Here is a 15,116-nt window from a genome sequence, read left to right on the forward strand (position 1 = left end):
TTGAGTCAAGATACGGCGAGGGCACCCTGCATCAGTACTCATGCGACCTCGCCAGAAGAAGAAAGGGGAATACAAGTGTGTGCTTTAGAGGAAGGTGACACATGGATGACCCCTTACAGGCGATACCTAGCGGACGGAATCCTCCTAGCGGAGCCGGAAGAAGGCAAGAAGGTTAAGAGGAACGCCGCAAGGTACACATTGGTAGATGGGATATTATTCAGACACGGGTTTACGCACCCCATCTTGACGTGCGTAAGTGGCGACGAGTGCACCAGGATAATGGCTGAGCTCCACGAAGGAATTGTGGGAGCACGTGGGAGGAAGATCCTTGGCATCCAAAGTAATACGTGCAGGGTTTTTCTGGCCAACAGTGAGAGAGGACTGCGTGCGATACGCCCAGCGTTGCAAGCAGTGTCAGATGCACGCTGATTGGCACAAGGCGCCGCTAGAGGAACTGAGATCCATATACAGCCCATGGCCCTTCCATATGTGGGGTATCGATATCCTAGGTCCGTTCCCATTGGAAATAAGGCATATGAAGTACTTAATCGTTGCCATCGAATACTTCACCAAGTGGATAGAGGCCGAACCAGTGGCACAGATCACTGCGCACAAGGTACAACACTTTATTTGGAAGAACATTGTGTGTCGTTTTCGGGTGCCAAGGCGTCTCATTTCAGACAATGGCACCCAGCTCGCGAGCCAACAGTTGGGGAAGCTATGTACAAAAGTAGGAATCAAGCAAGTGTTTGCATCAGTCGAACACCCCCAGACAAATGGGCAGGTCGAGTCAGCAAACAGAGTTCTGTTAAGGGGTTGAAACGCAGATTTGAGAAGGCTAAAGGGGCGTGGGCAGAAGAAGTACCAAGGATCATATGGGCTTACCACACCACGCCTCAATCTTCCACCATGGAAACGCCTTTCAGCCTGGTGTATAGATCGGAGGCCATGATCCCAGTGGAGATCCACGAGAGCTCGCCTCGTTTCCTAGGTTTCGTGGCAGAAGAGTCCAACGAAGAAAGGAGGGTCAACCTGGACCTAATAGATGAAGCCAGAGAAGAGGCAAAAATTAAGGCTGAGGCTGTGAAGAGAAGAGTGGAGCGTCAATACAGCTCTAAGGTGAAGCTACGACAGTTCCAGGTTGGTGATCTGGTCATGAGGAAGGCTCACCCGTACGAGTTAGAAAACAAGTTGTCTCCCAAGTGGACTGGACCGTCCGGAGTAACCAAAGCTAAGGGGAATGGATCGTATAAGTTAGAGACTCTAGAAGGAGGCCCCATCCCACGTAGTTGGAATGCGGCGAATTTAAAGTTTTATTTAAGTTGAAGCTTTGTAAAGGGGACACTCTTTTCCCTCTCGAGGGTTTTTTAACGAGGTCACCCAAATAAAGAAAAGAAAAGTTTAAGATATTCTTGCCTTAGTTTTCCCTTTCATGTAAGATCAAAGATCAAAGAAACAACACAAAGATGAGGCGTCGCCAAGATGAGGCGTCGCCAAGGTGAGGCGTCGCCAAGATGAGGCGTCGCCAAGGTGAGGCGTCGCCAAGATGAGGCGTCCCAAGATAAGGCGTCGCCAAGGGTAGGTATCGCCAAATAAAGGAGCGGAGGTCAGACGCAGAGCAAGATAACAGGTATGTCAGTACAAGTTAAAATCCGACAGCCTAGTCCTTGAGCAGGGGTTAAGGGATTCCTTCGGGACGCCCCCTCCTCAAGTATGAATAGCTAGCCCTAGTAACAGATGTCAGTATGAGTTAAAATCCGGGAGCCTAATCCTTGAGCATGGGTTAAGGGATTCTTTTGGGACGCCCCCTCCTCAAGTATGAATAACTAGCCCCGGTACCAGATGTCAGTATAAGTCAAAAATCTGGGCGTCTAGTCCTTGAGCAAGGGTTAAGGGATTCCTTCGAGACGCCCCCTCCTCAGGAATATACAGCTAGCCCCGGTGTCTGGTGTTTTAGACACCCTGAGGACGATACGGCGCTGACGTAGTAGGCCGCTACTCAGGTGTGGGCACCAAACGCAAAGAGATAAGGGCTAAGTTGCCTTGGTGTTTTAGACACTCCATGGACGATACGGTGTTGATTGTATAGGCCTCTCCATGGGCGTGGGCACCAGAGCGCGACTTTTGTCCCAAGTCTCTAGATACGCTAAGGACACCCAGTACAGTTGAGATAAGCCCTCCTCGCCCTCGAGCGATGTCGAGGCCAGAAGAGAACAGCTAAGCCCTCCTCGCCCTTGAGCGATGTCGAGGCCAGAAAGCGATGCCCTTGGTAGTAAGCGCTTGGGGGCTCAACAACAAGTAATTGAAGAGTAAGAAGGAGAAGCATAAAAACACGAGTTATCAGAGACAAGAAAAATACGCGAAGTTAAATCCTCCTTTGCCTTTGGGCAATGACGAGGCAGGCCACGCCTTCATGGGGAAGATTCCTCGCAGATATGAAGGCCAAGTGAAGTTCTAAGTGAAAAGATCAGAAGAAGGGTATGCACCGCTACTCAGAAGGGAAGAATGAAAAGAGAAGGTCACGTGCTACCTAAAGAGTTAAAGACAAGGCGAAGAAGCGATGCATCGAAAGTAAGTACCAATTACGCCTCTGATTTAGTAAAGCAAGCAGTAAAGCAGAGAAGCTAAAAGTACACGACGATGTAAAGATAAAGCTTGAATAAACATTTAAATGAGGTTGAGTGTCAGAATTACAGAGCAAATGTTAGAAAATACAAATTTACAAATGATGATTAATTAAGTGAAGTTCAATCCCCAAGGTCAAGGGGAACGACTTTCCCATCGACAATATGGTTGAGAGGGTTACAGTTGGAGGTGTCAACTCCCGGGTTTTCGCAGGCGGCTTGAGCTAAGGCCTCCTTGAATCCCTCTGCAAAGATATCAGCCATGTTGTCAATGAGCTTTCCTTTAGCCCGCTCCAGATTTCAAATGGTGGAGTCTTGGGCTTCCCTCTCTGCAATGAGCTCCCTCTTGGCCCTCTCCAGCTCTTCAATCGAGGAGTCACCAGAGGCTAGCTGCTTCTCAAGAGCTTCCTTATACAACCGCAAGTCACCCAGATGATTCTCTATGTCTTCAACAGTGGTCAGATTGGTGCATTCGTTCAATAGCTCGTCGGAAGCCCATGAATAGAGGGCGTTGTAGTGAACCCTTGGGGGAGGGGGATTGGGTGTTATTTTTGTGCGCGCCATGGATGGATGAAGAGATGAAGAAAGAAGAAAAGGTAAAGGTTCAGCAAAGAGGGCTCGAAGAGGCAAGGCGGGAGAAAACCCTAGAAAAATCCTACCCACGCGGAAAAGAGAAGAACGGGGAAAAACGAAGAAATAAGAAAAACAGAGATGCAGAAATGAAAGCAGACCCAGGGAGTTATCAGGTTAATACAGTAACGAGTAAGAGAAAACAAGAAAGAAAAACCATACCTTTGAGGTTGGTGCGTAGAAAGGCGAGAGCTTTCGCGAGGAGAAAGAACACGAGAGTTGCAGAGAATCGTAAGGGCTTCAGAGAAGGGATGAACAGTAGAAGAGAGTGCGAAGAGATGAATGAAACAGTGACTCGAGCGCGCGTTTTCAAAAGTTATAACGTTAACTCAAGAAGCGCTAACGACGCGCACCCTCAGCCGCTGGATCGCGCCACGTGTCGAAGGATTAAGTGCTAACTTGAAGCGCAAAGGGCACCAAGCGTTGACCGTGCGATTGAGCCACGTGTGACGAGATTAGAGCAAGACCCAAAGCATCACCTTTCTCGCTCAGAGAGTGGCACATCGTCAAAGCACTCGAAGGTAAGTCAAATCAGCGGTACAGAGAATGTCACGTCAACTGATCAGAGAATGACACGTCATCAAAATGCCACGTGGACAATAGGGCGAGGCCTTAGTCTTTTTGCTGAAAACAAGTTATCAGCTCAAGACTGGGGGGCTTGTGTACCGTCCCGTCCCCGGGGGTTGACCAAAAGTCAAAGTCAAAGTCAACACAAAGTGGGACCGCTCGAGGGCCCCACAGAAGGGAAAGGAAGTCAACAGGTTGACCGCTTGGGGCATCGCCAGGTAAAGGCGTCGCCTCGCAAAGGCGTCGCCCAAGAAAGGCGTCGTCAGGTAAAGGCATCACCAAGATAAGGCATAGTCAAGTTAAGACATCGACGGTGTTACCCCCCGATACCCATGGGTAGGAAAGACCATGGAGGGGGCAACACCGTGAGGAAGTCTCGGGCCCCGATAGCTCAGAACAACAATGAAGAGAAGAGAAAGGTGGCATCAAGGCCATAAGTTCTAGTACTAGTAGGGGGTAACCTGACTCGTGAAGTACCCACGCCACTGCTCGGAGACCCTGGGACAGATACGACCGATGAGGAGGCCACATCCAGGGGAGAACCACGCGCGTGGTACGAGAGAAAGGTAGATACACTCCCAAGGTGAGTGCCTAGAGGTTGGGGCGCACGAGTTAGCACCCAGGAAGTCAACCCACGCGCCAGAAGTACTTCGAGGAAAGAGGGCTCGCACAATGGAATAACCCTAAGTTGGGTTGCGGCGCTGTGGGACCCTCTGCGCAGAATAACGATCAAGTCAGAAGGGCACGTGGCAATAAGCACGTGTTCGTCAATATTTTAGTGAAAGTTTGCTAAGGTGCGCGTTAATTTAGTTTACGAATCAAATGTTTCAAGGCACATTTTTATACGCTTTCAATGCGCTTTAACGCGCTTTAAATACAAAAGGTGTATAAAAAGGGGACTTGGGACATTTGAAAGGGATCCGAGTTTTGACCTAATTCTAGCAGCTTTACGCAGAGCAAAAACCCTAGTTGTTTTCTCTGCACACCCACTGTGTGCACAAGACGATTAGGGCGACACAGTTTCAATCAATCAGTATAGTTTTCGACCACCCTCAGAGCATTCAGTCACAGTGTTCTACCCGGGGGTGCGTCACCTTTGATATTTCTCGCTAGCTGACTTGATCGTCGGAGTGCAAATGGCCGCGAGGGCGCCCCTTTGTTCACTTCTTTTCAGGTACTCACAGACGGAGCAGAACGAAGGTGCCCTAGCTCGTGAGGACAAGCCACGCATAAAGACAACCCAGGTCAACCGGCGGGAACATTTGTGTTTTAGAAAATTGTGCAATAAAGTTTTAAAAATGGATGAACTTGACCAGCTATAAAGTAGAGTGGTCCTCACATTGTGTCACATGGAGATGTTATTTCCTCCTTCTTTTTTTACAGTCATGGTTCATTTAATTGTGCATCTAGTAGAAGATGCCAAGCTTGGAGGTCCCGTCTAATATCGATGGATGTATCCCATTGAGAGGTATCTAGGAAAATTAAAGTCTTATGTTCGTAATAAAGCACAAGCAGAAGGGTCAATAGCTGAAGGATACATGGCTGAAGAGGCTTTAACTTTTTGTTCGAGATATTTAGATGGAATTGAGACTGTATTCAATCGATTGCATCGTGTTAATGATGAGCCTGCAGTTGTGCCTTCTAATGAAAATACATTGTTCCCGCCAGTCAGAAAACCAGTAGGGGGTTTTACTTATTCCACTCTATCTACAAAGGAAAAGTTGCAAGCACATCGTCATGTGTTAACTAACTGCACCATAGTTAACCCATTTCTGCAGTAAGTTTATGAACCATAGTGTTTTTTTTTATAATTGATTTTCTCTTTAGTATTAACTTATATATTTTATATGTTTAACATAGGGAATTTAGAGATACTCTACGAAGACAACTAAGAAGTCGCACACGATCATCCTCTATGATAGACAAGAGGGTTCATAGAGAATTTGCAGAGTGGTTTTCACGTCGTGTATGTATATGATAAACATAGTTTTTTATTCATATATATATATATATATTTATATTACATTTCATATGATAATTTTTTTCGTTAGATAAGGAATGAATCAATTGGTATCCATTCAGATGATTTAAAATTCTTAGCTATGGGTCCGATTGATTGTGCAAAGCGGTATAGTGCCTACAATGTTAATGGGTTCAAATTTCGTATATTGGAGCGTGACCTTTGGCTTAAAACACAAAACAGTGGAGTGTTTGGTACATTTGGAACAAGGAGTTATGCAAGTAGTAGTGATAATCAAATGCGGTTTGGAGGTGTACCGTATTATGGTTGATTGATAGACATAATTGAGATAAACTACCATGGTCGATTCTCAGTTGTTTTATTCAAATGTATGTGGACCAATACAACTACTTCTAGAGGGATTATGAGTGATGAGTATGGATTTACATTACTAAACTTTTCACGCTTGATCCACACTGGTGATAATGATGATGATGAGCCATACATCCAGGCATCAGAAGCTCAAATGGTGTATTATGTAGAAGATGAGTTTGATAAAAATTGGTGCATACTTGTACATTTAAAGCCTAGAGACTTGTACAACATGGTTGAAGATGATGTTGACAATTTTCATGAATCTGAGCCATTTGAACAACAAAACATAGAAACATTATTTCTAGATGTGGAAGAAAATATACAACTAACAAGGTTTTTTTTACTATTTCATTTTAATTTATTATCCTACAACTTTGAATTTATGTAATTATTATCCTTGTTTTGCATGTGAAGCAATATTACCTTTGTAAATATGTTTATTATCCTTGTGATGCATAAATTTATGTGTTTATCTTATTGTTTGTAGACCACCTGAAGATGAAGAAAATACCAACCAATGAGAATAGTTCATCTGCAGCTTATCCTCCATCTCATCCAGGTATTATGTTCAATTTAAAATTTTGAGTTTTAATTTTCATTAATATGTAATTTTCATTAACTTCAAGAGTTTTATTGATTGTTAAGAATCTTGAAGATGAAATCTGCAAACTCAAGTAAGTCTAAGTCAGAAACTCAAGTGAGTAGTAATCCTTCAAGGCCTAGTACTCACCCTTATAAACCTGGTTAGATGTCTGAACTTTCATACAATTTATTTGTCATCTATAAATTTCATTCTTCAATATATTGATTTATTTGTAATTCACTTGTAATTTTGTGATTGATGCAGGACTTTAAACAAGTAATCCTAAAGGTATTCCATCTCCATTTCCCCATCCACCTTCATTTCCCCATCCACCTCCATCTGCACCTCAAGAAGGTACTAAACATGCTCACCCTACACCTCCAACAACATCCCTTCCACCTTCAACTGCATCTCAGCCAAGTAATTTGTTTTCACTTCTTTTTCAAATTTATTAATAATCACATCATTAGACACAATTGTTTTTTTTTCATTGAGTTTATTTATTTCCAGGAACCTTGAAAGTTAGGATATGTTCAAAAAGTCATACCAACTCTGCTCCTACATTCATTGTTCAACCGCCAATAGCACCTCAATCTGATTCTCAGCCACCACATCAACATGTACATGTACCTGCACCAACAATACCTGGTATATCAGATGTATATTCAGAAAATGAAGAGGAAGAAGACGAGGAAGCTGAGATGCAAGTACATCAACAAAGGCCTCCAACCCGCAAAAGAGCATGGCTCGTTGATATCACTGGTAAGTCACTTAAACACAAAAGAGCATGGCTCGTTGATATATAGTTATGTAGTATTATTTTTCCGTTTAGTCTTATATCCCTTAAACACAAATTTTTTTAATATTTCATAGATGAGCAAGGAAAGAGAAACACAAAACAGCTAAGAACCAATGATGTTTGGCATCTACCTCCTAATGAAAGGATTCTTGTGAAATGGAATAATGAGGGACAACCTATTGCAGATGGTGGAGCATTATTGAATAGGTTCTTAGGTAGTATTGCAAGAAACCATAATGCATTTCCTATTAGTTATTCTAGTTGGAGGAAGATTCCTCAAGTTTATAAAGAAGATATACTTAAAAACACTATTCAGGTAAATCATGTCTAAAGTTATACTATAATTAATTTTTTTTAATTTAAATATGTTATAATTATTGTTAATTTTATTTGTTGACTGTTTTGAAGGCTAAATTTGATATCCATTCTGATGTTCATATAAGTCATGTCCTTAAATCACTTAACACAAAATGGAGAGACCACCGACAAGAATTGTGGCATCAAAGGAATGATGGAACACGTACTAGAGATGAATTGATTGCAATGGCTCCAAAAGGAATAAATAGAGATCATTGGGCTTTGTTTGTGGATTACCGTCTGAATTAAAAAACGAAGGTATAACTAAAACATTTTTTTAGACATTTACATTTGGATTTATTAATTTTTATATGTTGATGATTAGGAAAATGCTCTAAAAAGTAAAGAGAATAGGACAAAGCAAACGATTGCTCACACGGGTGGATCTAAGACCATTGCAAGGAAAAGAGATGAAATGGTGAAAATAATACATATGTTCATGTCAAATTTATGTTTTAATCTCTATTACAACATGTCATATAATTTTTCTTCATTTTAATAGGAAAAAGACTGTGGCCACAAGGTTAGTAGAAGAGATATATGGATAGCTACACATAAGCATGCTAATGGAGCATTTCTGAGTGATGAAGCGAAGGAAATTGGTGTAAGTTTAATTCAAATAAGTCTATAATTGTCAATCACACTTAATGTAAGTTTAATTTATTTCTTCTTGTGTTCTTTGTAGGAAAAAATTGAAGCATATGAATTAACCTCATCATCACTCATATCTAAAGAAATATCAACAACCGATTCCTTAGCTTGTGTTTTCGGAAGCCAGGAACATTGTGGACGTGTTAGGGGTTTGGGTTTGGGTCCTTACCCTTCTAAAGTGTTTGGTTGCAATAAACATTCGTATAGTGGGACATCTTCCAATACAAATTTACAAAATCAGGTTCAGCTATGTTTCGTCCGGTTGACCGGGACGTCTTCGTGCGCGACCTCAACCGTCAGCTAGGGACTCCTTCCCACTGGTTGCCTGTGGATTCCTGCAAAAAAGAGGACAAAGAGGCGCCCTAGCGGCCGTGTGCACTCCGACGCTCAAGTCAGCCAGCAAGAAACACCAAAAACTGTCCACCTACGTGTCTGAGCACCGCGTATGGCACTCTGAAGGTGGTAAAAGAACTGTGTATATGTGTGTGTTGTCTCCTTCAGGCAAAAATATTCCCCAGTCACTTGTACGTAACCTTAAGCACGAGCAAGCAACTAGAGAGTTCTCCGGTATATTTGCCGAAAGTTCCAACCCTTTTTCCAACATTCTCTGCGCTATTTAAACTACCCAAGCATTTAAAGCGCCTTAAAGCGCTTTTAATCACAAACGTAACGCACTCATTAAAGCGCTTAATTAGAAAACGTAGCGCATTTAAGACGTTGAAACGCTCGGGAGCCATTATAGTACCTGAATGCTCGAAAGGGAAACTGTATTGAATGACTTTTAATTACCTGGCACCTGACTAAAGGGTGTTTCTATTCTGGCATGGCTGTCGTACACGTGGAGGGCCTCACGACGCCATGACCCCATCTGGGGGCGCTTCGGCCCACCTGGGGACGTTTCTACGTGTGAGTCCTCCTGCTGGGAGTGCTACTGCGCTAGGGGTGACTTTTTGGGTGCCAACTCATGCCCCCGAGTATCTAGTCACTTACTCTGAGAGCGTATCTGCCTTCCTTTTGTACTCTGCACCCGGTTGCCCTAAGCGTGACTTTCCTCTTGAGTTGTATCTGCCCCACGGGCGTCTCTGGGCGGCAGGAGCACTTCACGAGTCAGGCTGCCCTTCACTGGTACTATTACTATGGCCTTGAAGCCACCTTTTCCTTCTCTTTATCACTTTCCCGAGATATCGGGACCTGAGGCCTTCCCACGACGTCGCTCCCTCCATGGTCTTTCCTACCCATGGGCATCGGGGAACCACACCGTGATTGCCTTACTTTAGCACTGTTTGATCTGGCGACGCCCTGGTTGGGCGACGCCTTGCCTTGGCGACGCTTCCTCTTGGCGTCTCTCTACTCGGGCGACGCCTTGCGTTGACTTTAACTCTCCAGCCGTTGACTTTGACCTTGATTTATTCAACGCCCGGATACGGGACGTTACACAAGCCCCCCAGTCTTAAGCCGAAGACTTGTCTTTAGCGTCAAGACTAAAGCCTCGCCCACGCCGTCCACGTGCCATCCTGATGACGTGTCATTCTCTGGTGACTCCGCAACTCTTCGGATTATTGACGCGACATTTTCTGAACCACAGGGGTATTCTTAATGACTGATTGGACATCCCCTGAAATGAGGATGATAACACCTTTTGGGCTACCCTTGATCGCGCGCCACGTGGCCCATCGCGCGGCCATCCTCCAGGGACCTTTGCGTTTCCCTTGGGCAATTGATCCTCTGACGCGTGGCACGATCCCACGGCCCTAGGTTAGCGCCTTTCGAGTTGCGAAATGTAACGTTTAAGTTACTCCAAACCCCGCGCTCACCCTACTGTTACATTCATTCACTCTGCAACTCCGCACTGTTCATCGCCTCCCAAACCCCTTTCCTCTGCAATCCCGATTCCCTCCTTGCTGCGCTCGTCTACTGCCCCCATTCCAATAAGAAAGGTACGATCTCGAGTATTCACGACTCTTCCCTTTCGTCACATTGTAGGATTCATTGAACTGCCTGGGACTGTTGTTATTCTCGTTAGTACTGCATTTCTCCGCTTCTTCTTCCTCGTCTGATTTCTCTCGCGTGGGTGACGCTTCCTGGGGTTCTTTCCCCTTCTTGCCATGGCTAAACTTGCTAAACCCCTTTTCTTCTCTTCTTTCTCCAGCTATCTATTTTCATCATGACGCGCGCGAACGCGGAGCCTGATTCTTCTCCCACGACCCCCAAGTCCAACTACAAAGCCTTCTACCCCTGGGCCCCCGACGAGCTCCTGAGTGAATGCACCAGCCTGACTTCCTTCCAGGACCTGGAAGCTCACCGGGGGGATCCCCATTTGTACAACTTTAATGCCTTCTGCCGCACCCACGACGCCCACATATCCGTCCGTCCCGGCAGGCCTGGGGAACCTGTTTGTCTGGACGACAGACCTAGAAAGGGGAAACCCTTCTTCTTCATGTACCAGACCATGTTCAAACGCGTAGGAGTGCGTCTCCCATTCACTCCCTTCGAACGGGAGCTTCTTACTGAAATCAACACCGCCCCCGCCCAGCTTCATCCCAACAGCTGGGCATTCGTGCGGGGCTTTCAAATTCTTTGTGGATACCTGGGCATCCCCCCTTCTGTAGATATCTTCTTGCATTTCTTTGAGGTGAAGAAACAGGGGAAAAGCTTCTGGGTAAGCTTTTCCGGGATCGCAGGCAGGATCCTCCTATCCCTCTTCCAGAATTCTTACAAGAACTGGAAAGGGAAATTCTTCAGGGTGTGCAGCGCCAAGCACGATCCCACAGCTTTGGATGGCTTCCCCCTTTACTGGACGGAGCGCCCTAAATTGCTCAGGGCCAAGACCCTGGAAGAGCTATCTCCCGCCGATAGGGAGGTAAGCAAAGCCTTGGCTGGGTTGGGGATCGTTTTTGATACCTTGAAGCTGGTCGCTAGCGAGTACAATGCTCACGCCCTGACCACCTACTTTGGTAAGGGGCTCTCCCCTCATCCTTTTGTTGTGAACAGCTTGCCATTGAACATTGGTTCCCCTGGACTGTTGTGCTTGTTTTACATTGTGCCATGTTACTTGCATTTCACGTCTCTTCATGTATTGTGAATTCGCATAGCTGCTTTAGTACTAATTCTTGCTGCTTGGTCTGTCTTGATGTAGGATCGGTGATGGACACTTCCAAGAGAATGATGCTGGCGAAGGCAATGAAGGAGGCACGCGCCGCCAAGGCGGGCGCCTCCTCCACCCTTGCTGCCGATCCTGTTCCCCCGCCGATTCTGTCGCCGCCTCCTCCGATCACCGTCGAGGCTATCTCGAGTTCACCCCCGTCATCTCCTCGCAGCCTTGCAACACTCCAGACTCCTTGCTCTCCACTACCCATCGCCGCTGTTCCCCTAGCCGCGGCCTCGTCACCGGCTCCAACCCCCATTGACAAAGGGAAACGGGTTTTGGAGGTTCTAACGGACGATGAGGACTCAGAAGGCGTGGCTCCCTTCAGAAGAAGAAAATCTGCGCGAGTTCCTCTTTCGGTAGAGGCGTCGCCCCAGGGAGGGAACCCCTTCATGGATAACCCCCCTAGCGCAACCTCACTCCCTCCCATGACACTCCACGAGGAAAGGGGCGAAGGCGCCGAATCTGCCCCGCCTCCGCCGCCGGCAGAAACCATTGCTTCCCCTGCTTCCGTCGCTGCCGCCCCTGACTTCATCGCCATCCCTCCTCCGATTATGCATCTAATGAGGAAAGGGTACAGACAGGAAGGAAGGCATGCCCTTCTACCTGGGGGCCTTCCTGGCGGTGGCCCTTGAATGGCGCGCCCAGGCCAGAAACGCGGTCTTGCAAGCTCAAACTCTCCAGGCCTTGGAAGAGGAAATGAGGACCCTGGGACGCCAGAACGAAGCTTATCAAACTTCTCTGAAACAAATACAAGAGTCCAAAGCAGAAACTGAGAGGCAACTGGCAGAGGCATTGGAGCTCGGGAAGTTGCTCTTCAGGTCCAGGTAACGGGTCTTCAGGAACTGGTCAAAACGGATGCAGAAACTCGAAAGGACCTGAAGGATCGTTGCTGTGAACAGGCTGCCAAGATGGAGCGGATGGAGGGGGAAATGGCCACGCAGGCCAAAGCTATGGACCTTCTCCGGGCTGACTACGACAAATTACAGGTCGAGGTCAGTCGACTTCGCGTTGAGAAGGAGGCTCTAGAGAAGCAGGTGGCCTCTGGGGATGCCGCCGTTGAGGAGCTGGAGAAGGAGAAAAAGTCCCTTATCTAGGAGATGGCGGGTACTTTCGAGGAGGGGTTCCAAGAGGCTCTGACCCAGGCGTCCTGTGAGAACCCTGACATCAACATTTCAAACTGCGACCCCATGCACCATGTCGTCGACGGGAAGGTCGTGCCTATGGACGTGGATGACTGAACCGCTGCCTCTCCACCGCCACCTTCAGCTTCACGCTTAACTGCTTTATACCTTTCCTTCGTTTTTGACTTTATCTGTTAAAATTTGTAATTCTTTGAACTACCCGCACTCTTGTTTGGGGCGTTCGCACGATTCCCTTTATGTCTTTACCACATACGATTCTGCTTATGCGATCTCATTCACATCTTTTCCCTTCACGCGCTTCGATTATTTTATCTGTGTTCTGCCTATTTCTTTCACTTCGTTGGGCGGTTTTGTATGATCGGGAAAGGTTGCACGTCAACCCTCACGCCCATGGAGAGGCTCACTTAGTGACGCCGTATCGTCCACGGGACGTCTCTGATACCGAAGGGTCCTTTCTTTAACCCTTAACGCTCGGCGCCCACACCTAAGGAGAGGCCTGCTACAGCAGCACCGTATCGTCCCGGGTGTCTAAAACGCTGAGTGCTATGGGGGGGGTCTGTTCCCTCCATGGTCTTTCCTTCCCATAGGTATCGGGGAACGCCCTGCCAGTGATTTGCTGGCGTCTGGCGGTCTCGTCTCCCTCCACAGTCTTTCCTACCTGTGGGTATCGAGGAAGCGACGCCAGCAATTAACTTTGCTTCCTTTACTTTCGTCTCCCTCCACAGTCTTTCCTACCTGTGGGTATCGGGGAGGCGACGCCCGCAATTAACTCTGGTTCCTTCACTTTCGTCTCCCTCCACAGTCTTTCCTACCTGTGGGTATCGGGGAGGCGACGCCCGTGACGTCTCACGCTGGCGTCGCCCTTCCCATCCTTCCGGGCTACGCCTCGGGCGTTTCCTTTACTTCGACATTGACTTTGATTCTTGCCTTGGTCGATGCCTGATGGCTGCGAAGGACTCAAGGCTTTGTCTGTGCCATCCACGTGGCGCTTCTTGTATGGCTGATGGGACGTTCCGTCATTCGACCTGATCCACGTGGCGCTGCTTGTATGTTTGATGGGGCATTCAGTCATTCCATTAAGTTCTGACTCCTGTTGTGCCCCTGACTCACTTTCGACGGCGCATCGTACCACTGGATATTCTGTGGACACGACGTTTTCTGATTTAAACCAGTGGGGCCAATCGTCATCCTTTCATCTTCTGCCACGTGTATCAATCGTGCGGTGTATCCATTCGCGTTGTTTTGGCGCTCTAACCGCTTTATTTAACCCTTCAAACTCTGAAACTATCCTCATCATTTTCTCACTCTTCATAACCTACTTGCGTTCTTTCCTCTTGCACCCTTCCTTCTTGCACCCTTTCTTCTCTGACGAAGGGTTGTTCCAGCCTTCGCTCCCTCGCTCAACCCTTGCATTTCTGGCAGTCCTGATCTTGTTAAAGAATGTCGTCTCACGCTGCTTCCTCCAGGGTCCGTCCCAAAGACTTGTACCCTTGGGCCTCGAGTGAACTTCTCGACGAGTATTCATGCTTGCTCTCAATCAGGGCCATACGGGAACACAAAGGGGATTCGTGTTCCTATGACCATCAGGCCTTCACGAGGAGGCATGATGACGACATCGCTGTGCTCCCTTGCACTCTAGGGGAGCCAGTATGTGGAGACGAACGGGTCAACGGAGGGGTTCCTTTCTTTTACTTTTACCAGGTGGTGTTCAAGACCATCGGAGTGCGCTTACCCTTCTCCCGGTTCGAGAAGGAACTGCTGACGGAGCTCAACGTTGCTCCGGCCCAGTTATACCCCAACAGCTGGGCCTTTGTCAAAGCCTTCGATGTTCTCTTCGGGTTTTTGGGTTGTGCACCCTCGGTTGACCTCTTTCTCCACTTCTTTGAGGTGAAGAGGCAGAGACACAACCCTTGGGTAACTCTCAGCAATGTACCCGGAAGAGTTCTCTTCACACCCTTTCAAAGCTCGTTCACGGGGTGGAAAGGCCGGTTCTTCAAGATCTGCCATACTGATCTTGTTCCCGACGCTCTGGATGGGTTTCCGCTGTACTGGGTGAGAGAGGAAAAGGTCCTCAAAGCCAAACCCCTCAAGAATCTGGCTCCAAGTGATCAAATAGCTTGCCGGATTCTTGCTGAGGCGGGAGGTTTTGACTCTGCTACGGTGATCAGCCTGGAGTTCAACGCTGGGACTCTTGAGAAGTACATATGTAAGAACCACTGCTTTAGGAAACTCGGCCTTCGTTACTTCTAACTGTGCCTGTCTTTCTTCATGGTGTCTCTA

General features: G+C 47.0%; 1 protein-coding gene across 1 annotated transcript; it reads left to right on the forward strand.

Moving 5' to 3' along the window:
- Positions 1-720: 720 nt before the first annotated feature.
- LOC137824709 (uncharacterized) lies at positions 721-1,326 on the forward strand. Its single transcript, XM_068630380.1, has one exon. The coding sequence runs from the start codon at positions 721-723 to the stop codon at positions 1,324-1,326; it is 606 nt and encodes a 201-aa protein (XP_068486481.1).
- Positions 1,327-15,116: the final 13,790 nt, after the last annotated feature.

This window comes from Phaseolus vulgaris, chromosome 8, assembly GCF_000499845.2.
Source record: "Phaseolus vulgaris cultivar G19833 chromosome 8, P. vulgaris v2.0, whole genome shotgun sequence".
NCBI classification, from domain to species: Eukaryota; Viridiplantae; Streptophyta; class Magnoliopsida; order Fabales; family Fabaceae; genus Phaseolus; species Phaseolus vulgaris.

What these genes read in the sequence shown, in the direction of transcription:
- LOC137824709 (XM_068630380.1), top strand. Translation starts at nt 721, where the DNA reads ATGTACAAAAGTAGGAATCAAGCAAGTGTTTGCATCAGTCGAACACCC.